The following is a 24784-nucleotide window of genomic DNA, read 5'->3' as shown; positions in this document are numbered from 1 at the left end:
GCTAATTATAGTGCTGCTGATGATGATGCATATGATACTAATGATGGTTAGGATTTTGTTGATGCTGAAGATGATTAGGACGACGACGATAACGATGGCGATGACAACGGCGATAATGATGACGGTGACTCACCCCGCTTGATGGTATCGCCATCGCAGCTGCTAGTGGCAGCAGATTGGTCACTGTCTGGTGGCCCTAGCCCAAAATTTTCGTCAAAGTCGTGCATCGACGACGATGATTGGCATGAAAATGCTAATAATGACACATTTGCTGATGGTGTTGATGATACTTATGATACTGATGTTGTCTATGATAATGGTGGTGATGAAGACGGCGATGCTGATGACGCTGACTCACCTCGCTTGATGGTATCGCCGTCGCAGCTGCTGGTGGCGGCAGCGCGGTCCCGTCCCGGCGGCCGCAGCCCCAGGTCCTCGTCGGCGTCGAGGTCGATGATGGGCGAGTCGTCGTACACGCCCGAGCGACGGTTGGCCGCGTCACGCTCCTCCGCCATCAAACGGACCTGCCGAGAAATGGTTCAAGTGATTACAACACACACTTGTGTGTAAACGAACCTGTAGACTACGAAAGAATAGACATAGAGGAGTCACTATACAGTGGAAATACCTCCTACCGCCCAGTGTCCTATACAGAATGGAATATTGAAATGCCATCTGGAGGGAAAGTACTCTAAAGGGTCTGTTCCCCGTCTATTCGAACAAAACACACAAAAACGGCAAAACATTTATCCGTCAAATAAATTTTATCAATGGATGGTGAAACAGGGAGTAAATAGCAAATTTTACTCAACTCATTCTTTTACTTTTTTGTTAAGAAACAAAACTGCATTCTAAGATTTATAAACCGGGCATCAAACCGGTAAAAATAGGAAAAAAACAACATCTTGTACTTACTTTTATAGCGGCAGGGTAGGCAGGGGCGACAGGGTCAATCACAAGGATCAAATCTCTTTAACAAACATAGTAAATTAAATGGGAAGAGAGGGTTGGAGGGGTTACTTATCTACCGACAAGAAGAGGATGCATTCTCTTTAGGCTCTGCATCTTGGGCCAGTCCTTTTTGTTGATCCACATCGGTTTCTTCCTTAATCGGCCCTAGCCCTTATGCTTCCACTCACCCTATTAGCAGCGGACATGTCATCATCGAGCAGCGAATCAGGCCGGCCGGCGGTGGGCACGACGTGGTCTGTAAGCAGACTGCGCGGGCGCGCGTGATTGGCGGACGGCGCGGGGCGCGCGTGCGCCGCGGGCTGCGATTGGTCGAGCACGCGCCGCCCGCGGCCCGTGTGCCGCGACGCTATGCGCTGCGGCACGTTGGATTCCGCCTGGAACGCGATTGTATTTAGAATTATAGACTTACAACTAGACTTAATCGCGGCTTCACACGTTTATTTTACAAAATAAATAAACAAGCACAATTAACAAATGTTGAGATACATGTACAAAGGCGAACTTATCCCTTTAAAGGATCTCTACCAATCAAATTTTGAGTGAATGAGAGGAGCATTCAGTTAGGGACAGACAAAATGTAAAAAAATAGACAGTGGAAGCTGCATTATAATGTTTTAAATAATATAATACACAAATGTATACAAGAAACCTAGCATAAAAATAAACTACTACATACGAACATATGCATAAATAAATAAATATCACGGGACAATTCACACCAATTGACCTAGTCCCAAAGTAAGCTTAGCAAAGCTTGTGTTATGGGTACTAAGCAATGGATAAATATAATTATATAGATATAGATACATACTTAAATACATATTAAACACCCAAGACCCGCGAACAAACATTCGTATTTTTCATACAAATATCTGCCCCGACACGGGAATCGAACCCGGGACCTTAAGCTCCCTTAAGCTCGTAGTCAGGTTCTCTAACCACTAGGCCATCTGGTCGTCAAAATTGCATAGACAAGCATAATATAAATAATACATAAGAATACAGTAAACAAGAGTGTTTTCAAAATTTAAGGACCCTGAACGATCTCACAGTGGGACATTGCATGGAGTAGAAGTTACTCGATTTAATTTTTCAGTATGTTGTCCTAATAATTAATTAGACATATAACGTACCCCGTCTTCATCTGGCTCCGCGCTGAGACACTGACTAGGTGGATTCGAGTACTTCTGAAGCAATTCTATAGCGAGCCGCTTGTTCATATCTTGATGGAAGAACGCATGCTGCGGACAAAAAATACGACATTAATAGTTGATGTAGCATTGCGATCAAGTCTAAGCGTTTGACGCAATATTATACTTCAATAAATTAAGTTTATTAGTCATTTACGCAATTTAAACGAGCTGTCTTACATCTTACTTCGAAAATATTTACCTACAACAGATTTTCAGCCGTTGCGTGCTTAATGAACGCATTCACAAAACAGTTGCAATTGATCGAATCAGGTGTGCCTCAGGGGACCATCCTTGGCCCAATACTAATTCACCTTAATTATTTACTCAGAGCACTTTTTATCACCAGGAATATTTAACTAGGTATTTATTTTCTCAGCCGTGAGTTTCTTTTGGTGTTCTTAAGGAATGCGACATTAAAATCTCGAGTGATCGATGCCGGCGTGCCTCAGGGAGATATTCTCTATCTATTACTATTTTTACCTTACATAAACGACCCGACACTTAATACTGTACATACGTACCTGAAGCAATTTTTCAGCCGTGGGCCTCTTCTTAGGGTTCTTAGTGAGTGCCAGTTTCAGGAACGCATGAAACAGTTGCGACCAGCGCTCTCGCTCCTTCAGTTGCGGCGGCTTGAACCCAGACTTGGACATCAGGAAGAGAACCCTCATGGGGTGCAGCTCGAACATGGGAGGCTGGAGCTCTGCTAGTTCTGAGGAGGAAAGTTGCATGTATTTCTAAAGAAAGCTGAGAACAAAAGAAAACTGTCATTGATGTTCACATATTGATTTTGATCATATCATGATCACATCAACCGTAGGACGTCCACTGTTGGACATAAACGTCCCACATAGACCTCCAGTTGCTTCGTTTGGAAGCGGCCTGCATCCACCATGAACCCGCGGCTTTAGCCAGGTCATCCATCCTTCTCGTTGGTGGACTACGCTGTGCTTGCCGAAACGCTGACTAATTTTGATGTTAATTTAAATTTAGTCTTGTTATATATTTATTCGATTTGATCTTAATGTCTTTCGAGAACACTCCTTGAAATATAAGAAGGCAGTGTCTTTTTTCAGATTTTAGAGGCCCTGGTTTCTAAAACTTTAGGTCGTCTTGCCCAGCAAGGGCAGGATATAACAAACAATAAGACTTGCAATGTATCAGCCAGCTTCATGAATTGGTTGAAATTCGAATAAATCGTTCTACGAGTATTCCCAGCATTAATCGATTGACCGCAGGATGAATGACAACTAATAAAATTACCTATGGCCGTGATCCCGCACGCCCAAATATCACAGAGCTGGTTGTAGCCACCTTTTCGTTCCACTGCAGCCACCTGCAACATGTTTACTGGTTAAATTTATTAATGGGGAATATTATTGCAATTTTCTGCCGTCAGAGTGCAGCACTAACACAAACCGTAAACAGTTTTATCTACATGCATATCATAACTTCCCTATTATATGTTCAGAAACGACTATCAAATGGCCTTTATTAAGAAACCTGGTATCTGCGGGTGCATCTTAATGTTCACATTAAAGTACAGTGCATCTTAATGTTTACATTAAAGTATCGGTAATACTTTTTTTAACAATGCATATCTGTACATATTGTAGAACACTTATGACATGCATGTAGATAATAATGATTATTCAAAGTCAAAGTCAAGTCAAAGTCAAAGTCAAAGTTAAAGTCAAAATACAGGCCATATCTGAACATATTATAGAAAACTTATGATATGCATGTAGATAAAGTTATGTATGCGGCTATACATAATAAGGCATTAAAACACTCGTGTGATCTTATTATGAAACTCGCCTTCGGCTCGTTTCATAAAACCACACTCGTACTTTAATGCCTCTCATTATGCACCAGCCTCATAAATAACTATTTTGAGTATCTTAAATGTCCGTAGGATGCCATAATATCATATTATTTCAATTCTTTTTTTGGAATTATAGCTCTATCGTTACTATCGATTTAAATATCATGTTATTTTGTTAATACTAAATATGTCATGATTTCTATAGGTACTAATACTCTATGGTCATGATCCAAAACATCCAGCGACAAAATATAAAGAGAACTAAAGTTGACACGGCGGTTTGCGCTAGTGTCGCCCCCGTGCGCAGAGCTTTGCGTAATATTCCCTATTAAATAAATTAAATTTATTATGAAAAGGTTCCATCGTGGTACGTGATTCAGTTTCCTAGACAGTACAGTAGTAGGGTGGATTTTCGGGTACCTCAGGCGCCATCCAGTAGGGAGTTCCGATGAAGGACTTCCTCTTGTTGATGGTGGCTGTGATCTGAGCCGACACGCCGAAATCCGCCAGTTTCACGTCTCCGCACTCCGTCAGCAAGATGTTCGCACCTTTGATGTCACTATAACACAAGTACAATACATATTATGATTGGTTATTTGGAGTCTTTTTGTATTTTTAATTTCAACTCCAAATTTGTTACTTTTACGGGTATCCCGTGATGTCGCTAGTGCTGCTGCATAAGTAGCGTAGTAGAAATAAGCAACCTGAGATATGTATGCATAGGAAAAATTCGTGTCTAAATTCCTGTCCAGCGGTGGTGTAGGGGTTATAGCACGCAGCACGGATTGCTGAGGACCTGGGTTCGATTCCCTGCGCTGGTCTCTTTTTCTGGTTTTTCGCATCCTCGATATGGTTTCACGATACCCGTAAAAGTAACAAAGAGTTGAAATTAAAAATACAAAAATACTCCAAATAACCAATCATAATTTGATGCTTAGTAGCGATCTTGTCTGGGTGAGCGGTTCCGAAAAATGTGACGTCTCTCGATGAGAGCGAAACATTGTCGCTAGTGCTGCTCATAAGTAGCGGAAATAAGCAACCTGAGATATGTATGCATAGGAAAAATTCGTGTCTAAATTCCTGTCCAGCGGTGGTGTAGGGGTTATAGCACGCAGCACGGATTGCTGAGGACCTGGGTTCGTTTTCCAGCGCTGGTCTCTTTTTCTGGTTTTCTGTGCATCCATGTCTCAGTTTGTATTTTCGATACAATACATATAGTAAACTAGTCAAAATAAAATAAGGGCCATTTGAGTTTATATCTCGAATGATAATTTTCACGAGCTTCATTGCAAAATTCAATCCCCAGAAGAGTCGACACATGTCAGTGCAATGTCCTTACCGATGCATCTTCCCCATGCTGTGGAGATAGGACAGCCCCATCAGCGTCTCGCGGCACATGTACGCTATCTGCAGCTCCGTTAGCGGACCGGTCACGTGGTAGATGTCCTGAAAAATAAGACATTTATTTGTATTATTTCATTTTAGATCCCGCGTGGGAACTATGGCCCAAGCCCTCTTGTTCTGAGAGGAGGCCTGTGCCCAGCAGTGGGACGTATATAGGCTGGGATGGATTTTAGGTCTTAAACAGGTCGGCGCTCCATCTTGTTGGAGGCCTACCGACAGCTCGTCACCCGGTCCGCGAGAACCCGCCAATCGAGAACCTTCTGACCCCATCGGCCATCAGTCGTGCGAGCAATGTGCCCCGCCCCCTGCCAATTCTTCGGGCTATGTCCTGGTTAAGGTCGCAAGATCGTGGTGGATGCGGAAAGCACAAGACCGGTCTGAATGGAGAGCCTTGGGGGAGGCCTATATCCAGCAGTGGACGTCTTTCGGCTGACATGTTGATGATGATTTTAGGTCTGTTAGACTCAGCCAGCAAAGCACCAGTAAATTTTATGTAAAAAAAAACCTTCACGCCCCGTCAATCGTTTTTCTTTTCAAAAGTGATGATGATGATGAACCGACCGATTTCGGCCAAGGCGACCTCTTCGGCTCCTAGTTATTTGATTGGCGCTCATGCCCTCGAAGATGGCTTAGATAGCCTATCTTAGCTGTGAACGTACGACGCATTGACGGCACGTATACACCGTCCAGGTAATTATAATAAATGGCAGCAGGCGGCCGAGACTCACGCTCGTCGCGTTTAGCACCGAGGCCGGCGTTACGCTGTTCCTCAAACTCGCGAACTTGCCTGTACAGTACACAATCCTGCGCCAATCAAGCCTCTGTGTTGCCCCACCGCCCAAGAATCACGAATCATCAACTATTTAAAGCCCTAAAGGAACATGTACCAACCTGTAGACTCCCTCCGCCGCAGTACTCCATAGAGATCCACAGCTTGTCCCTGCGCAGGTAGGAGCCATAGTACGCGACGATGTTCGGATGCCGGCAGTCCTTCATCATCAGGATCTCCTGCTGGATGATGGCGAAGTCATCGCCCGGCTCCAGCTTGATCACCTTGATGGCAGCGAGCTCACCGTTGCCGTTGAGACGTTTCGCCTGGAAATAGAAATGCTTAATACAATAGGTACAGTGACACTTTGTTGAACATCAACACATTGTAAACAATACAGAAAACACAAGTATATAGTTAGAGATTTTGTAAGGTACTCGAACGCTACGCTAAAAACACGTATAGCCGACGTTGGGAAAGAGACAGCTAAGCTGAAATGGGACTGGGCTGGACACGTCAGTCGCATGCACCCACAGAGGTGGGCTCACACTGGGCACCGGAGGACGGCTAACGACAGCGAGGTAGACCGAGAAGATGGCGGGACGATTTGGACACGTATGCAAGGGATTGGCCTGACATTGCGCTGGACCGGGAGGTGTGGGGATCAAGAGGAGAGAGAGGCCTTTGCCACTATACCACACTACACCAGGCTAATTTAAAAAAAGTATGTAATAGGCAACGTTATCGATTCAGAGCTAATGTTAAAGACAAAGCTGTGGTAGCCTAGTGGTTATACCGGTGACGTCTCAAGCAGAAGATCGTTGGTTCAAATCCGGGATAGCACCTAATTTTTTTATGATTTATTTGCGAAATGCAGTTGAACGGTCTAAGTTGCCAATTCGACATGGTCCGTGTCGGAAACAAAACTGAGAAAAATTCAGAGAAAAAGCCGCATGCTGATAATATTGCTGACATATCTTACCAAAACCTGTTAATAGAATGGAGCATTCATCTCATTCCATCAACATCCTATGTCGTTTGATAGAAAGAGATGCTGAGGATAGACAACATTTAAGTAGTTCAATAAAACTATGACGTCAAAGACCGAGTGAACGATGACCAAATGTAATACCTAGAAATCAGCTTATATCGACAAGTCACAACTATGTTGAACCATTGTAGCAGTAACCAATTCAATATCAAACTACAACATCATGAACTAAAGTAAAACAATAGAGGACATTCAGAATTGAAAGCAAACACGCGGAGGTCGTGGTATTGTTTCGTACAAGCTAACAATGCAATACAACCGGCCACTAAAGTATAGCGAGCAATTAAAATTAATCATGTACAACTGGATACTTCATTTTAGCATTAAACCATTCGGTAATTTTCGTGTTTTGCTGTCAACGCGTTTGTAATAATTGCCCTAATCCTGAATAACCCCTGCCTTCATAGCGTACACTATATATTTTTTTTAAACCGGCCAAGTCCCGCACCAAGGATTCCATACAAATTTGTAGGCATACATACAAACATTGGGCCCCGACCGGAGATCGAATCGAACCCGAGAAGCTTCATAGTCAAGTTCTCTAACCACTTGGCTATCCAGTTATCAGAGCCACTCTCAGCAAAATGAATTAAAAAAAATGTCTTTTAATAAATGCAAATTAACAATTAAAACCAGTATTGCAGCAAGCCGTAAGTGGAGCCCAATTTAAATTATTCGATGGTCTTTCAAAAAAGTTTTTTCTCCTCCACTTTTTCACTTAGTGTATCGAATATAGCCAAATAAGGCTGCGTTTCCACCAGACATGTGCAAGGAATGTGTTTTTCATGAACCAATCAAAAGCTTTTTAGGGTTCCGGAGCCAAAATAGTTAGTAGTAGTAGTTTAGTTTAGTTTAGTCAGTAGTAGTTTTATAGTTTCGTCAAGTCCGTCTGTCTGTCTGTCTGTTTGTCAGTCCGTATGTCACAGGCATTTTACTCGAAAACTACAAGATGTATATCAATGAAATTTGGAGTACAGTACAGATGACTTTGTCAAAGCCGCTATTTAGTTTTGTAGTTAAATTACAAAAATAAATATTTTTAGGGGGATATAAATATCCACGTAACAGAAATAGAATTATTATTTTTTAACTCGCATCAACGTGTGGCACATAGTTCGACAGCTCTTTTGAAAAGATAGTAAGGTTTCTCAAAAACTTTTTTGATTAAGTGAAGATTTCCGGAAATAATCGCTCCCGAAGTAGCAAAAATTGTGTGTCCCCCCCCCTCTATCTTGTAAACCGTTTGTCCAAAAAATATGGAAAGGTAACGCTTAGTAAATACTTTCAACGAAAATTGGTTTCAACATGATCGGATATACCGTTTTTGAGTTATTGCCGAAAAACTGCGCTTCTCAACAAAAGGACGTAAGTGCCGTGAAGATACGCTCTTTTTCTGGTAATAGATTTTAAGACTGTAGTAAGTGTTTTAATTGTGTTTTAACGCTCATAATATTACTTGATTTTTTTCGTAATGGCTACGGAACCCTATCTTGGGCGTGTCCGACACGCTCTTGGCCGGTTTTTACCTATCCTCGCACAGCACAGCTCTGGTGGAAACAGCTGAGCCGAGCAAGGCTAGGTAAATGAAGCGTTTCTATTGGTTAATGAAAAACTCGCACATCTCTGGTAGGAACGGCGCCTCAAGCGGAATGCGTTTGAGAGAGAGAGAGAGAGAGAGAGAGAGAGAGAGAGAGAGAGAGAGAGAGAGAGGGGGGGAGAGAGAAACATTTATTTACACATATTCGATACACATAAAAATACATTAGATGGAGAGAAAAAAAAAATAACATCGAATAGTATAAAGTGGACCCCACTCAGCATACTGTTACGGCAAGCCGCAACGCTGTTTTTCAGTGGGACCCATTTAAAAACTGTTTGGAAGACTGTGTTTACCTTGCACGATAACAACCCTAGAGGTAGAGCTTAACTAAAGTATACCACGAGATTTCGTTAGCCATTGCATAACGCCGAAACGCACAGTACACAGAAGTAGGTGACCTGTTTAGAGTCGCGCGTTGATAACATACTTTGTAGTTATTTTATAAGTTAATAGAGTGATAAGTACTACGAGTAACTTATACATGCGTTTAAAGTGTGAGAAGTATGTAGTACATATGTAGTTTAAAACTTTTATGATCCCACAGGAAACACACATTATTTCGGGATAAAAAGTAGCCTATATGTTAATCCATGGTATATATTATCTGTATACCAAATTTCATGCAAATCCGTTCAGTAGTTTTGCCGTGAAAGAGTAACAAACACACATCCATCCATCTATACAAACTTTCGCGTTTATAATATAGTAAGACTAGTAAGAAGTAATATTGGGTAGTTTCCTGGATAAAAAATATATATACTTAGGCTATCGATTAGATTACCAGAAAATGTTGGACACATATACCTACCACCCATTGATTAAATTTATTTGACGGATTTAAATGTAATGCAGTCTCCGCCTATTCGAATAAAACAAACAGAGACGGCATCACATTTATCCGTCAAAAAAATTGAATCAATGGATGGTGAAACGTGTACGATTTTGGGGGTGGAGGGGGAGGGGCTCGTGTCCCCTGTGACCCCTCCCCCCCTTCGGACCGCGCCTGATTGGTAGGTACCTACATGAAGAGTGGAGGAGGAAAGGAGAGGCCTTTGCCCAGCAGTGGGAGCTGTAATATTACAGGCTTCATATAAAAAGTATAGTATAGTAAGACAAGAATACAGTCAAACATTTGTTACACCTTTCAAGTATCGCACGTGGCGCTGGCGTGGCGAATTCGCGTCGCGTCCGAATCGGAATAAATACAGTTACGCGGCGCGCGCGCACGCCTAATTAGCGACGGGTCGGGGACCTCTCAACTCAGGCCGCGGGCGCTCTTGCGCATTTGACAAGCTCACACCAGACCAGGGGGGCTACTACTACATTCGAAAATCGAAGTTCGTGGCGTTCGGTCCCTCTGACACTTACACTATTTAATACGAGAGCGAGAGGGACGGCACGGTACGAACTTCGATTTTCGTACTTCGGAGTAGGCCCTCAGGGGGGGGGGCTACTACGAAATACTAGGGGGGCTAATACTAAATCCAATATTTATATCTAAATGACGGACTAAACAGAAAAATATTTTTTTTATCCATGAAATTTGACGATGATGATGATGGTTTTTTTTATTACAGTAGGTACAGTATGTAAGTATGTATATATGTGGGCGTCTTAAAAAATTGTTTTTCATACACTCAGTGTGGGCGTGAAAAAATTATTTATTCCATATTTTTTCCAAATTTAAAAAAAAATAAAGGGTACACTTTTTTTTCAAAGCGCCCAGTATGCCTCTTTATTAGACAAAAGAAAAAAAAATGCGATACATATTTGTACAAAGGCAGACTTTCCCTATGGGATCTCTTCTCTACCAGTCAACATTTTGAGTGGATAATATTCGAACTTCGATTTCCGAATTTCGTAGAAGCCCCCCAGGAGTCAACGAAACGTCGCTGTAAACACGTAAACAGTGTGGAAGCCAGTTTGTGCCAATGTAGTAAAGGCTAAGCTTATAGATTAGCAGTAATCCGTAGATTAAGTTGCAAGAACACTTAAGTGTGGCGATTTACTGTATTTCTATGGAAGCGGAGAAGAGCAGAACTAATGGTATAGGAATGCGCCACTTAGTGGCGGATTAGCCACATAGCGGTAGCAAATGCTACGGCTACGGCCCCGCGTGTAGAGGCCCCGCGCGCCAACGCTTTCTGATCGTAAAAAAAAAATAGATCAGTGTTGCCACCTCAGATATTTTTTTTACCCTAACGCTTCAATTAGGCACTTTTATATTTTTACCCTAATTTTTTTTTAAATAAAAACAGTATAAATGCGATTTCTTAATAAACTAATATCTGAACTACTACACCGTTTCGAAACTTCTAGGAATGCATCCATAATAGTCTCGGCTTCTATGTCATCTGCAGTATTTTTTTCTTGAAATCGTACATTTTATTCGAAAACTTTTACCCTAAATAATTTTCTACCCCAAAAAATACCTTAAACGCGTAAAAATACCCTAAATTTAGGGTAAGATACCCTAAGGGGACACTGATTTAGATAGAAGATTGAAAACATTTTTCAAATAAATATAAGTACACTACCACCACGAAACCGCCGCGAAAGATAGAGATGCAAGATTATGTACTTTAATGTTTTATCTGATACCACACCTGAGGCAAATCTAGGGCCCCATAAAGAAAGATTTACGACTAAGTAGGTTGGGTTTGAGACTAGGACAATTGACACCAATTGACCCAGTCCCAATCCAAACTAAAGCAAAGCTGTACTATGGATTCTAGGCAACAGATCAACATACTTTGTGTAGGGGCCGCTACTAAGTTTTAGTAGAGCGCCTTGTTGAGGTTGTTGAAGATAAGTTAAAGTTATGACTCTTTAGTAGTTTATTGATATTTCTACGTTAAAGTAACAAGCTAGTATATCGAGACCGTGTATCTTCTACGTTCGTATTAAGAGTGTGAGATTAAGCGTTATTATTAGTTTATATTAGTGCGATCTTAGGTAAAAGTGCTGTTGTCGGCGCTGCGACGTATAACTAAAGTAGGGCGCGATTCTAACCTAAAAAGTGCTGTGCGGTATTGAACCGTACACTTTGATAAATAAAAACAGACTTAAATACATATTAAACGTCCAAGACTCGAGAATAAACATTCGTATAATTCATACAAATATTATCTGCCCCGACCGGGGACCGAACTTGGTACCTGGCTATTTTCAGGTTTTGAGCCCCCGAGACCAACACAAAAAGAGGGGTGTCAAAAGTTTGACCGTTGTGTGTGTCTGTGTGTCTGTCTGTGCACCGTAGCTCTTAAACGGCTGGACCAATTTAAATGCGGTTTTTTTTTTCATTTCAAAGCAGGTTTTCTAGCGATGGTTCTTAGACATGTTTTATCAAAATCGGTTTAGCCGTTTTTGAGATATTGAGCTTTGAAGTGACAATGTCGGGGGTTCCACAACTTTTTGTTGGTTAGGTTATGTTATTCAATTAAGGGGCTGTTTCACCATCCACTGATTAGTGTTAACTGGCGGTTAGGTGTGATGCCGTCTCTATTTGTTTTGTTCGAATAGACGGAGACGGCATCACATTTAACCATCGGTTAACGCTAATCAGGGGATGGTGAAACAGCCCCTAAATCTGTCAGAATCCAATTTACTCGAAAGTCGAACGTTTCATTGCCTTTATTTATATCACATCTAGCATTATCTCAGTCAAATGAAACGTCCCATGGCTCCAAAATCCCCACAATCTGAATTAAAATCCGGATCTATCTAATACAGAAATGGGTTCCGATGCAATAACAAAGCTAGGGCTGTCAAGTGCGGAGCCACCGTTGTGGGCACGATGGACATGCCCACAACCCTAAGGGGCTGTTTCACCATCCATTGATTAGCGTTAGCCGACGGTTAAATGTGATGCCGTCTCCGTCTATTCGAACAAAACAAATAGAGACGGTATCATACCTAACCGAAAGTTAACACTAATCAATGGATGGTGAAACAGCCCCTAATACTTATGACGACACATTTCCAAAAACTGTTCATGACTCATTATTGTTCATGAGCGGGTTCGTACTCCGACTCCCACTTGGCCGATTTCGGGTGGCTGTGTGTGACCCGAGCACAACCTTTTTTGAGGTCTGAATCCGCGCCTGAGGGATGAGAAAAAATATATCGAATGTAGAAAAAATGTAGAAACAATGTCCTCCCTTGAAGTCGAAGAAAAGGACAACCGTATGCCTTTCATAACGGGAGCCAAAAGAGAGGTAGTGCGTGAATGTACGTGCGCTGCTGCTATTTTTTGGTAGTTTTGCGAACATATAACATATACCGTATTACTACATAATACGGTATTTGACAACTCCTGATTTTGCCATATCTTTATATTATTATGAAAATATAGATGTACAGATAGTGTTTAGCGAAGAGAAAATTTTAATCGGTTGCTAATTGGATTTATAGTGATTTTTTGAAAAATCTATATACCTGTCTCTTTCTCAAACGCTTTTCTCTATGCAGCAAGTATGGCGGTACTGGCGTGTGACGTCACATGCCTGTATGTCTTTCTCCGTCTAATCTTGAATTTCAAACCTTTATAACTTTGTTATTTGTAAAGGTAGCTTAAAAATTGTTTTTCTATTCGATAAATTTATAAAACATATACAAAATAGTCAAATACCGTATTAATTACCTACTAATATTCTAAAAGTACCCGTGTGGTGTTAGATTTACACCTCTCCATTTTTTCCGTGGATGTCGTAAGAGGCGACTGAGGATAGAGTTTTCGCAGAAGCCGCGGGCAAAAGCTTGGTATAAAAACATCGTTCACACCCTTAATATCCCTTCAACGCAAGCCTCGCATAAACGGCGTGCCAATTTAGGAGCCCTGTTATTAGGTCGAAGGTTTCGTTGGCTTAAATTAATTACCAACCGGGAGAGTAGTATTGCCATTACTACATAAAAAACGCGGACGAAAAAGGGATTTTTGCTAAAAACATCATTTTTAATAAATGGCTTTTTCTTGTTGACTGTAGGTACTTAGTGTTTTGCGGGAACTGTAGAATATTCCGGGATAAAACTATCTTATATCCTTTCCAGGGTCTTAAATTATCTCTATACCAAATTTCGTCACGATCGGTTAAGTAAGCACTTTAAATAATTTATTGAATCAGGCGTCACTTTGCGCCTTGCGGAGGTTCTTATCAGTCGGGGGAGTGCATTGAAAGTAGGCGGTGCTTGCTGATAATAGCTACTTACGTTTATACAAGAAATGTGTGTGCAAGCAGTTCCTCTACCTCCACACTGTAAAAACACACACAAATCCAACTATCACCACCAAACACTGGCTAGTTTCGAACTCAATCAGAGTTCATCCTCAGAGTAACACAACCGTTCACCACGCCACCAGATGGTAGACTCTAATACTAACAACTTGGATCTTCCAGAAATTGAATGAAGTCTAAATCAAAATGGGGTATTATTTAAGTAACTTTACTAAATACTTACTCTTCTTTTACTTTGAAATAGTAATATTTTACTCGCTCCTTGCGACTTTGCGATTTGTCTCAAGAAGAGGAAAATATGATTTTAGGTTATATTTCCGTGTCGTCTACATACGGACGATATGCATGTTATGTTCAATCATTTTATGTAGAATATCTCGTCAATTTCGATTTCATGGCAACCGTATGCGGAGTCACTTCGGTGACCTGAATCATGTAAACAAGACAAGTTTAGCATTTAGTATGACCCGCTCGAATTATGAATTCATTTAGGTTAAGCTTATTTACGCTTTTTAACCCCCGACGCCAAAAGAGGGGTGTTTATAAATTTGTCGCCGATGTCTGTCTGTCCATGACATCGTAGCTCTCAAACGGATGGACTTGATGTGGCTTTTTTTACGTGAAAGTCAGTTTCCGTTTTCGTATTCCGGATTCTATTGCGCAAAGAAACTCCAAGCATAGCTCTCTCCATGGCCCGTTGCGTGACTCTGAGCCTCTCCAAGAGGCCATCAGTCAAGGACCCATAGACGCATAGGCCTATGGTTGCCATACGTCATGATTTGTCCTGACATGTCAGTATTTTTGACCATTTGCCAGGATTGCGGCCTGGACTTCGCAAGTGTCAGGGTTATTATAGAAATTACCACAGTATATACATATATCCATGAAACATTTATTGCAAAGTTTACCTAAACAGCGTTCATGAATCCATGCTAATATTATAAATGCGAAAGTGTGTTTGTATGTTTGTGTGTTTGTCCGTCTTTCACGCCGTAACGGAGCGACGGATCGACGTGATTTTCGGCATAGAGATAGTTTATGGGCCGGAGAGTGACATAGGCTACTTTTTATTCCGGAAAAATGCACAGTTCCCGAGGGAACAGCGCGCGATAACCGAATACCACGCGGGCGGAGCCGCGGGCAAAAGCTAGTGAAATAATAAATGCAATAAACGTAAGTAGTAAAAAAATATTGAGATCTCTTTAGTTAGCTGTAATTTATATATATATACAAAACAATTTAGAAGAAATTACAGCTAACTAAAGAGATCTCAATATTTTTTTTGCCTAAAACTCTAATAACAGTCTACATTTGTTTGTTACAAGAAATGTCGGGACTTTTAGGGTGATGTCAGGTGTTTATCAGGACATTTCATTGGCATATGGCAACCCACCATAGGCCTAAATAATAGCCAACTAGTTGAAAAGAGGAAAACACCCAACAAAAGGTGCTCGCTCAATAAAGACAGACAGACAAAAGCTGGGAAACAATGAACTGGCTGTTTGATTCAATAACTTGATGCTGGCAAAATTCCCCGCATTACCGACCTTGGGTACAGCTGTATAAGGCTGGGTGTTGGTTGCAATTGGTTAATTTTGCGGTAGCTTCCGTTCTGTCTAGACTGCCTTTTTAGGGTTCGACTGTTGACACTTCGGGCAGAAAGCCGCTTAAGCAGTAAAGTATATGTCTGAGCCGGCCAAGAGCGAGTCAGGCGACGGGATTTTATAAAAAAACCGGCCAAGAGCGTGTCGGACACGCCCGAGATAGGGTTCCGTAGCCGTTACGAAAAAAATCAAGTAATATTATGTGCGTTATAACACAATTGAAACACTTACTACAGTCTTAAAATCTATTACCAGAAAAAATGCGTATCTTCACGGCACTTACGTCCTTTTGTTGAGAAGCGCAGTTTTTCGGCAATAACTCAAAAACGGTATATCCGATCGTGTTGAAACCAATTTTCGTTAAAAGTATTTATTAAGCGTTACCTTTCCATATTTTTTGCATATTTTTTGGACACAATTTTTGCTACTTTGGGAGCGATTATTTCCGGAAATCTTCACTTAATCAAATAAGTTTTTGAGAAACCTTACTATCTTTTCAAAAAGAACCCTAAAAATGAATGGCTTAAGTCGCTTATTAAAAACACCGACACAGGCAACATTTCGAGGCAAGTTCGAAACAAGAATTGAGTTAAATGAAAAAGTTGCTAACAAAATTCAATTAAGCCGTAGCTCTTTGAAAGCGAGCCGGCGTGATTTCGTTTCGAGTCTGTCTGGTATTTAATGTGATGAGATATTTACAGTCGAGATATTCTGCGAGCTATCTACACCTATAACGTGATAGATAAGTAAATAACTGGCACGCACTCAGCTCACATACAAAATCACTGGTGCAGTCCTGGATTTGTCAATAGGCCGTATAGGCCGCGGCCTAGGGGCGGCAGATTTCAAAAAATATTATTTTAGAAAGTTACATAGGGCGGCGGGTATAAAGTGGCCTACACTCCTAAAAAACATAAATCCGCCACTGCACTGGTGCTAGAGATTTGAAATTTAATCCCACTTATGTTATAAAATAGCCTGTTGCCCGCGACTGTGTAAAATTCGTTTATTACTATCCCGCGGGAACTATGCTATTTCCCGGGATAAAAGCTATCCTATGTACTTTCCCGGGACTAAACTAATACCGAATTTCATCTTAATCGGTTCAGCGGTTTAGACGTGAAGAGGTAACAATAAAACAAACAAACAGACGTACAAACTTTCGCATTTATAATATGGCGCGGGCTTCGCACGCGTAATCCATAAATCAGGCAGTAGAATTGAAATTCCAGGATTTTACTAAATTTTAATGGGTATTCCCAAAAATCAGATCGTAGTTTTCATTGACTGCATTAAAAACGGCGCACAGTTATGAATTAATCAATCTAAAACCCTATGGCCTAGTGGTTAGAGAACCTGACTACGAAGCTTGAGGCCCCGGGTTCGATTCCCGTGTCGGGGCAGGTATTTGTATGAAAAATACGAATGTTTGTTCTCGGGTCTTGGGTGTTTACTATGTATTTAAGTATGTATCTATCTATATAATTATATTTATCCGTTGCTTAGTACCCATAACACAAGCTTTGCTAAGCTTACTTTGGGACTAGGTCAATTGGTGTGAATTGTCCCGTGATATTTATTTATTTATTTAAAACCAGAGAGGCTACTACAAAATTCGAAAATCGAAGTGCATATCGTACCGTCCCGCAGACGCTAATATTATTTAATATGAGAGTGACAGGGATGGTACTATACGAACTTCGATTAAAGAATTTCGTAGTAGTAGCCCTTCAGCGTTTGTGATATCAAGATTTTATCACGAAATTGCCCAGCAAAAAATAGCGTGCGTGCGTGTATAGGCAGTGCCACGAGAGTTGAAGTGAATGATTACACACACACAGCTATAAAAATAACTGATTGCACAAAACGAGAATGAATTAAATGAATGAGTAAATGGCAAATAAAATACAAACTGAAACATGGATGCAGAAAGAGACCAGCGCTGGGAATCGAACCCAGGTCCTCAGCATTCCGTGCTGCGTGCCATACCCCTACACCACCACTGGACAGGAGTCTTGACACAAATTTCTCCCATGCACCACACATTTCAGCCTGCTTTTTTCTTACCACTGGCTTGGCTGGCTTTTTCTGGGTTTTTTCTGTGCATGGATGTTTCAGTTTGTATTTTCGTTCGATTTCACGGAATGACCGTAAAAGTAACAAATTTGGAGTTGAAATAAAAAATACAAAAATACTCCAAAAACCAATCTTAATTTGATTGCTTCACTTCAACTCTCGTGGCACTACCTATACGCGTGTGTGCTAAGCAGAGGACGGACGGACATGGTGAAACCAATATGGTTATTTTTATACATAACAGGGGGCAAGGCAATCAAACAGTTGGATCATCTGATCTGATAGAAAGTAATAAGTAATAAGTATGACTACGGAACCCTAAAAAAGTATGTGCTATTAGTGTTATTACTGTTTCATTCGTCATACATATCGGTACTACTTTGAAAAAATCTCGTATCTCAAATCAATACGTCAACAAAATTGAACCTTGACCCAATGGTCATAAAGTGCACTCAGAAAAGTTATCCATTTTGAGATGCGAGTTTTTTTTTAAAGTAGTGACGATATTCCATTCATAGTTAACCCAAACGCTTAGCATGTAACCGTAGCATAACAAATCCAGTTTGCGGCACTGTCAAGGCAGTTCGTCGGCCAGGCAAGGCCGCGTGATAAGCACAGTGAAAGTCGCGTTAGTCATACAATACAATACCTACCGCGCACGCCTTCAGTTTGACTGTCTCTGAATTGGTTAGTTGTTATTTATATTGTGTATTGAGTTGACTAACCTTACTAAATAATGAATCCTTACTCCTTTACATAGTATAGGTAGAGTCATTTACGATGACGCGTGCCGTGATTCTTATTACAATGGCATTAATGCCTAATTTTGATCAAATCACGCGTCTCCGTCAATGGCACTAGGTATACCTACTTACAGTCAAACTACAAAGATAAAGATGCCGCTACGGCCAAAGTTACAATAGTTTGGCAGATAAAAAAAAAACACTTGGGCCCAAATTATTTCTTATACGCTCGACCACGTTGCATGGCCCCATCTATTCCCTATATACGTATATCCATCCATCTGCCAAACACCATGTATACACGACTTTAAGGGCTTAACATTAAGGTGTGTGTGAAGTTCCCAATTCACACTGAGCCCGCGTGGGAACTACGCAACCCTTTTCATTCTGTGAGGAGGCCTGTACCCAACAGTGGGATATAGGCTGGGAAAATCTTCCTCATATCGTATTATCGTATTAAAATGGAAAAAATGCCAAGATCATTCAACAAGCAACTTTATAAAAGCGATATAAATAGATCAAATGATCGGAACATACAGAAGACTTTCTTCGTACAAACCACTTAAGAGGATACGATATATTTAGCCTTATTCGTTTTCTGTTGTAATTAAGCTAAAAATACGAGCCGACCCCGCAAAGGGATGGCAAAGTGTGATCGTTGTTAAAAGCAGAAGGTTCCGAAAAAACATTTTTTTAACCCCCCATGCAAAAAATGTGTTTAAATTTTGACGATTTTTACCTCAAAAGCCAATTTCTTTGCGGTGGTTCGTAGCTGTGTTTAATTTTTCATTAAAATAGGTTTAGCCGTTTATGAGATATTAAACTTTGAATGCCACTAACCGTTGAAGAGTTGCGTCCTGCGGGGACGATCCTGGTCGTACTACCAGGATGCCACTACCAGATTATTGTATTGTCACGCAATTTATATAAGTATGCCAAATTTCAAGTCAATCCAACTAGTGGAAGTTTTTTGAATTTAATTTGCAAGATTTGATTACAGACAGACAACGGGACAGGTGAAACTAAATAAAAGCTTGTATTAATAATGAATGAAATATCCATACTAATATTATAAATGCGAAAGTGTGTGTTTGTATGTTTGTCCGTCTTTCACATCGAAACGGAGCGACGGATCGACGTGATTTTTGGCATAGAAATAGTTTATGGGCCAGAGAGTGACTGCTAGATTACTTTTTTATACCGGAAAAAAGCACAGTTCCCGAGGGAACAGCGCGCGATAACCGAATACCACGCGGGCGAAGCCGCGGGCAAAAGCTAGTAGGTATAATGAAGTGATCTAAAGCTGTCCCTGTGCCTTCAAAACCAAGTAAACAAATAACCTAACCAACAAAAAGTTCGAAACCCCCCGACCCTGTCACTTCAAAGTTCAATATCTCAAAACGGCTGAACCGATTTTGATGAAACATATCTAAGAACCATCGCTAGAAAACCTGCTTTCAAATAAAAAACAACTGCATTCAAATCGGTCCACCCGTCTAAGAGCTACGGCGCCACAGACAGACACACAGACACGCAGACACGCATACTTATAACACCCCTCTTTTTGCGTCGGGGGTTAAAAAGTTTCTAAAAAGGCCGGCAACGCACCAATGACTGCCCATGAGTATCACATGGGCAGCGGTGATCATTTCCCATCAGATGACCCGCTTGCTCGTTTGCCTTCCTCTCGTAATAATAATAAAAAAAGCTTGTAAAATAAGGTTACGGAACCCTTTAAACCGAACAATGACGTGCGTAGCTACAATAAGAATAAATTAATACGCGGCATGATTAGCGCACATGTGGCGACCGCGGCGGCTGGCCGACGGTTAACCCGACAATGGAAGGGTTAAAGTTTTTTAAGTTACTATAGTTACTTCTATCTTTTAACATTGGAGGAGTTTTGAATCTGTCTGTACCCATAATCACCGACATCTGCCAAAGAAATCATAATCAAAATCGCTAATGTACGACCTTAAAATTCATGGCCTCGTGTAATTTTCCTTAAGGACACGAGTTATTAGGTCGTAGGTTACTGTCGTTCATTCCGGGTGCAACAATTAAAACAGCAGGTCAATAGGTATGTACAGTCGATTGCAAAAATAAGTATTTATTCGAACACTCAAAATATGTTCATCATCATCATCATCAGCCGGAAGACGTCCACTGCTGAACAAAGGCCTCCCCCCCTTAGACCGCCACAATGAACAACAACTCACCACTTGCATCCACCGGTTTCCCGCAACTCTCACGATGTCGTCAGTCCACCTGCTAGGAGGCCTCCCAACGCCTCGTCTTCCGGTTCGTGGTCGCCACTCGAGAACTTACAAAATATGTTCAATCATCCCAGCCTATACACGTCCCACTGCTGGGCACAGGCCTCCTCTCAGAACAAGAGGGCTTGGGCCATAGTTCCCACGCGGGCCCAGTGCGGATTGGGAACTTATTACTTACTTAACTTACTTACTTACAAAATATGTTACTACGGCCTTATTGCGTCGAAATAAGAGTCTGTGGTACTTATTTTTGAAACTTTGATTAAGTTCATATTTTTACACTTGACTGTACCTACCTATTCCAGGTTCATTTTTTTAAAACCTCATATAGTAAAGGGCTGCGTACGGCCAAAAATAGACAGGGATTAGTGAGACCTAATTTTGACGCGTGCTCCAAAAACTCTGACCGAGTTTATACTCATGACTGCAAAAATTGATGAAATGTAGTGACATAGAACAATGTACAACATAAATACTTCTATTTTTTTTTTTTAGGAACTACTCCATACCCGCGGCTTCAACCTTTGACCGCCACGGTCGGTAAAACACGACAGCTGAAAAAAGTGCCATAGTGGCCATGTCGGCATTTCGTGGCGCATATGGAACGATTTTCAGATATTTTTTTGTCGGCCGTGGCGGTTAAAAAGTTAATCTGTCATCTCCCAGGATAACAGGATCAAAGGAATTTGGGCACAAATTTGTGCCTCTGGGAGAGGACAGGTTAATCCATTTGGCATAGAAATTGAATTGAAATTACGGGATTTCGTAAAAATTCCCAAAAAATACACCATGAATTTCACTAAAAATCAAGATTACCTATACAGGAAGACTTTTGTCTTTTATTGAAATAAACAGATTTTATTTTTTATTTTTAAAGAGTATGAGCATATGAAAAAACCCGCGCCGATTCTCACGTCTCTAATCTTAGCGGGTGAAATTTTCGTATTTTCTCTCGATCCGGTGGGATTTTTGGACAAAAAGTAGCCTAAGGGCGGCCACATACATTCTGAAATCCGTTTCGGAATTCCTATTCGAAATATCGATTCGGGATATCGAACGCAGTAAAATACACACACATACTAATCTTGCAAGTTGAATTTCACCCACTGCCAGTGGTCGGACTGACTTGAAATTTGGTACCAATATGTAGATTAGATGACAAGCAAGGAACATTTAACATACCTAAATAAAGTTAACACAAAAAGATTTTGGTCAAACTAAAGGCGACCGTAGCCGTTCATACGAAAGTCGTTCCATTAAAAAAAATCAGACAAAAATCAGGGACCTACCAAACCCTCCAGATTTTTAACGGCAGCCATAACAAAAATAGATGTGCCCCATAAATCAGCTAATATCCCTAAAATGGCGTTACCACGATGACGAATCGCGCGGCCGATGATTCATTCATCGGATCTCTGTTGACGATTACGATGATCTTACATGGCTGACCTCACTGACACGCCAGTCATTGTATAACAGGTGGAAATTGAAATTAGCTTATATTTACATAAAAGTACTATTTTTCTGTTACGATTTGCCTAGAGGTTATTAACTAAAACACATTCTACATTTGCTTCAAACAATAAAAAAACAGGTCAAGTGCGAGTCGGACTCGCGCCAAATTCCATATTTGTAGGTGTATCAATGAATATCCAGTATCATCCATCAGAGCCCAGCTCCTAAGCTACGTAATAGGCAGTATTTGATTATTTTTTGAGTGCTTACTGACAAAGACAGACATAAAAAAGTAAGATTTTTTAACTTTTTTATTGGTCGTGCTATAGGGTCCATATCGGCTCGCATACTTATTGGAAGTCCGAATGTAATGTTTGTCAGAATGATCGTTTGTCATAACATTTTTCAAACCCAAATCTTACTCTAAATCCTTCTCCGTGCACGCTGTGAGTCTGTGGAATCGGTTGCCAGGTGATATCAGGCGGGCACAGTCGGTTGCCACCCTGCGGAATCGCTTAAGGGCGCACTGGCTTGACAGTTCATCATAAATTCTTAAAGGAGGCAGTGTTGTATGTTCTGTTTTGTGTATATGCAGTGTAAATGTATATATGTATTTTGCATGTAGTTTATTTGTATTAGTTTATTGACTTCATTATTATGTATTAGTTTGTGTACTTATATAATGTATGTGTATTTGAAATGATTTTTTTTTTTAGTTAATTTAAATTTCGGTTTTTTTACCTTTTCATTGTACTTGTAGTGTCTACTCTTGTGTCTGATATCCTGTCAATCGTTCAAAGGTTAACTGGAAGAGATCCCTTTAAGGGATAAGTTCGCCTTTGTACATCTTACTATCCTGTGTTATGTTATTTTCATGTGTTTTATGTACAATAAAGAGTTTTACAATACAATACAATTTTTTTCTCTGAATCCAACAAAGCTAACCTGACCCATACATTTCAACAGAATGACAATTTTAAATTTTCAGAAAAATTTAAGGTTTCAGTGGGAAAAAAATCATGACAAACGATGATTCGAACAAACATTACAGTATGACTAGCAAAAAGTATGCGAAGTTTGGCGCTCACCGTGCGTAATACAAGAGCTACCTTCATACCAAACTTCAAGTTTCTAGAACAACCGGAAGTAGGTACTGTACAGGTATAAATTCCTCTGCAATTTGTATGAAATCATCTTTTTAATGACAATATTGTGATTGCGTTGGCTTTCAAATTTGATTTTCTCACTGCACTGGGAAGCTGACCAGACTATTTGATATTAATTTCAGATTGTTACCTCCACGCGTATAGGGCAGAAAAGAAGCACTTGCTCGTTTGCCATCCAGTTGAAAAGAAAAAAGAAGCTTGAATGGAACCCACTGCCAGCGGTGGCGGAGCGGTGGGTGCGGTGCGGTACCGGTCGTATCGTAATATTCGAGCTAAGCTAACATGAATGAGTCGACACAGAATATCGCGCCACGCTTATTTCCCGCGCGGTATTCTATGCGGACGCTTTCATGTTAGCTCGAATATTACAACCGGCGGCGGCGGCGGCGGCGGCGGCGGAATATTGCGTCCTTAGCGCGTCGTATCGCTCCGCCACTGCTGTCAGTGGGTTTCAAGCTCCGATCCGCTCCGCTGCCCGCTAGCATTCAGGGGGGCTTAGAAATTCAAAAATCGAAGTTCGTATCGTACCGTCCCTCTCACTCTCGTATTAAATAATATAAGCGTCAGCGGGACGGCAAGATACGAAGTTCGAATTTTGCACTTCAAAAAGCGTCCCACGATTTATTCCTAGCTTTTGCATAGGCGGATAAAATAATTAATTATTATTATTATAATGTTTAGCAAAGAAAATTCGGTTGAAAATTGAATTTACAACGTTTTTCTTAATTATTATCTATCTCTTTCTAACATTAACGTTTGTCTCTGTCTAATCTTGAATTTCAAACCTTTATAACTCTGTTATACGTAAAGGAAACTTAAAATTACTTTTCCCGTTCGATAACATGGATTGACAAGCTTTGATTTATAAAATAAATAAATAAAAATTCAAATACCGTATTGCCAAGATAAAAGCTGTACTAGTCGATCATATTAATAAATAACACGCTACACCATAAATGGGTCAATATAATGCTCACACGATACCACGTGCATTCAATTATATTTAAAATATCGCTATTTGCCTCTATGCCTATATTGTTAAGGTTGAAAGTTAGTGAATACATAGCGGAGTAGACCACACGCAAAGTCACATTTTAAGTCATACGTTGGGGTTACGCTGCATATGTATTAATTTTCTTTCGACAAGATTTCAAACTTTTCAGAATGAGAGTGCTGCTGGATCTTCACACATTCCGTTAAATTGCTTCGCAGGTGAGTATTTCTCAAAAAGTTGTCCCGTCATGAAATTGACAAGATATCAGTTTGTCAATAAATTATTAACACTAAGGACGAGATCATAAAACATAAACTGCAACAAACATCCAAAATTTCTTGACGTCAGGAAAACGTCACGAAATCTTATGAGGAAAAGTCGTAATTTTGCAACTACATCGAAACTTTCTATTGGATCCAACA

General features: G+C 40.6%; 1 protein-coding gene across 1 annotated transcript in view; it reads right to left on the bottom strand.

The window, feature by feature from the left end:
- Positions 1-24784, bottom strand: part of hppy (MAP4K3-like protein hppy) — a 52820-nt gene that overhangs the window by 19362 nt on the left and 8674 nt on the right. Inside the window, 8 exon segments of the mRNA XM_074109877.1 lie at positions 359-524; positions 1140-1346; positions 2106-2213; positions 2687-2877; positions 3429-3501; positions 4411-4549; positions 5330-5436; positions 6286-6489. Of these exon segments, the coding sequence (XP_073965978.1) occupies positions 359-524; positions 1140-1346; positions 2106-2213; positions 2687-2877; positions 3429-3501; positions 4411-4549; positions 5330-5436; positions 6286-6489 (1195 nt within the window).

The sequence above is a fragment of the Choristoneura fumiferana genome, chromosome 29 (assembly GCF_025370935.1).
Source record: "Choristoneura fumiferana chromosome 29, NRCan_CFum_1, whole genome shotgun sequence".
Lineage (NCBI taxonomy): Eukaryota > Metazoa > Arthropoda > Insecta > Lepidoptera > Tortricidae > Choristoneura > Choristoneura fumiferana.
Note: the sequence above shows the minus strand (reverse complement) of the source record. Positions and strands in the feature narration are given on the sequence as shown.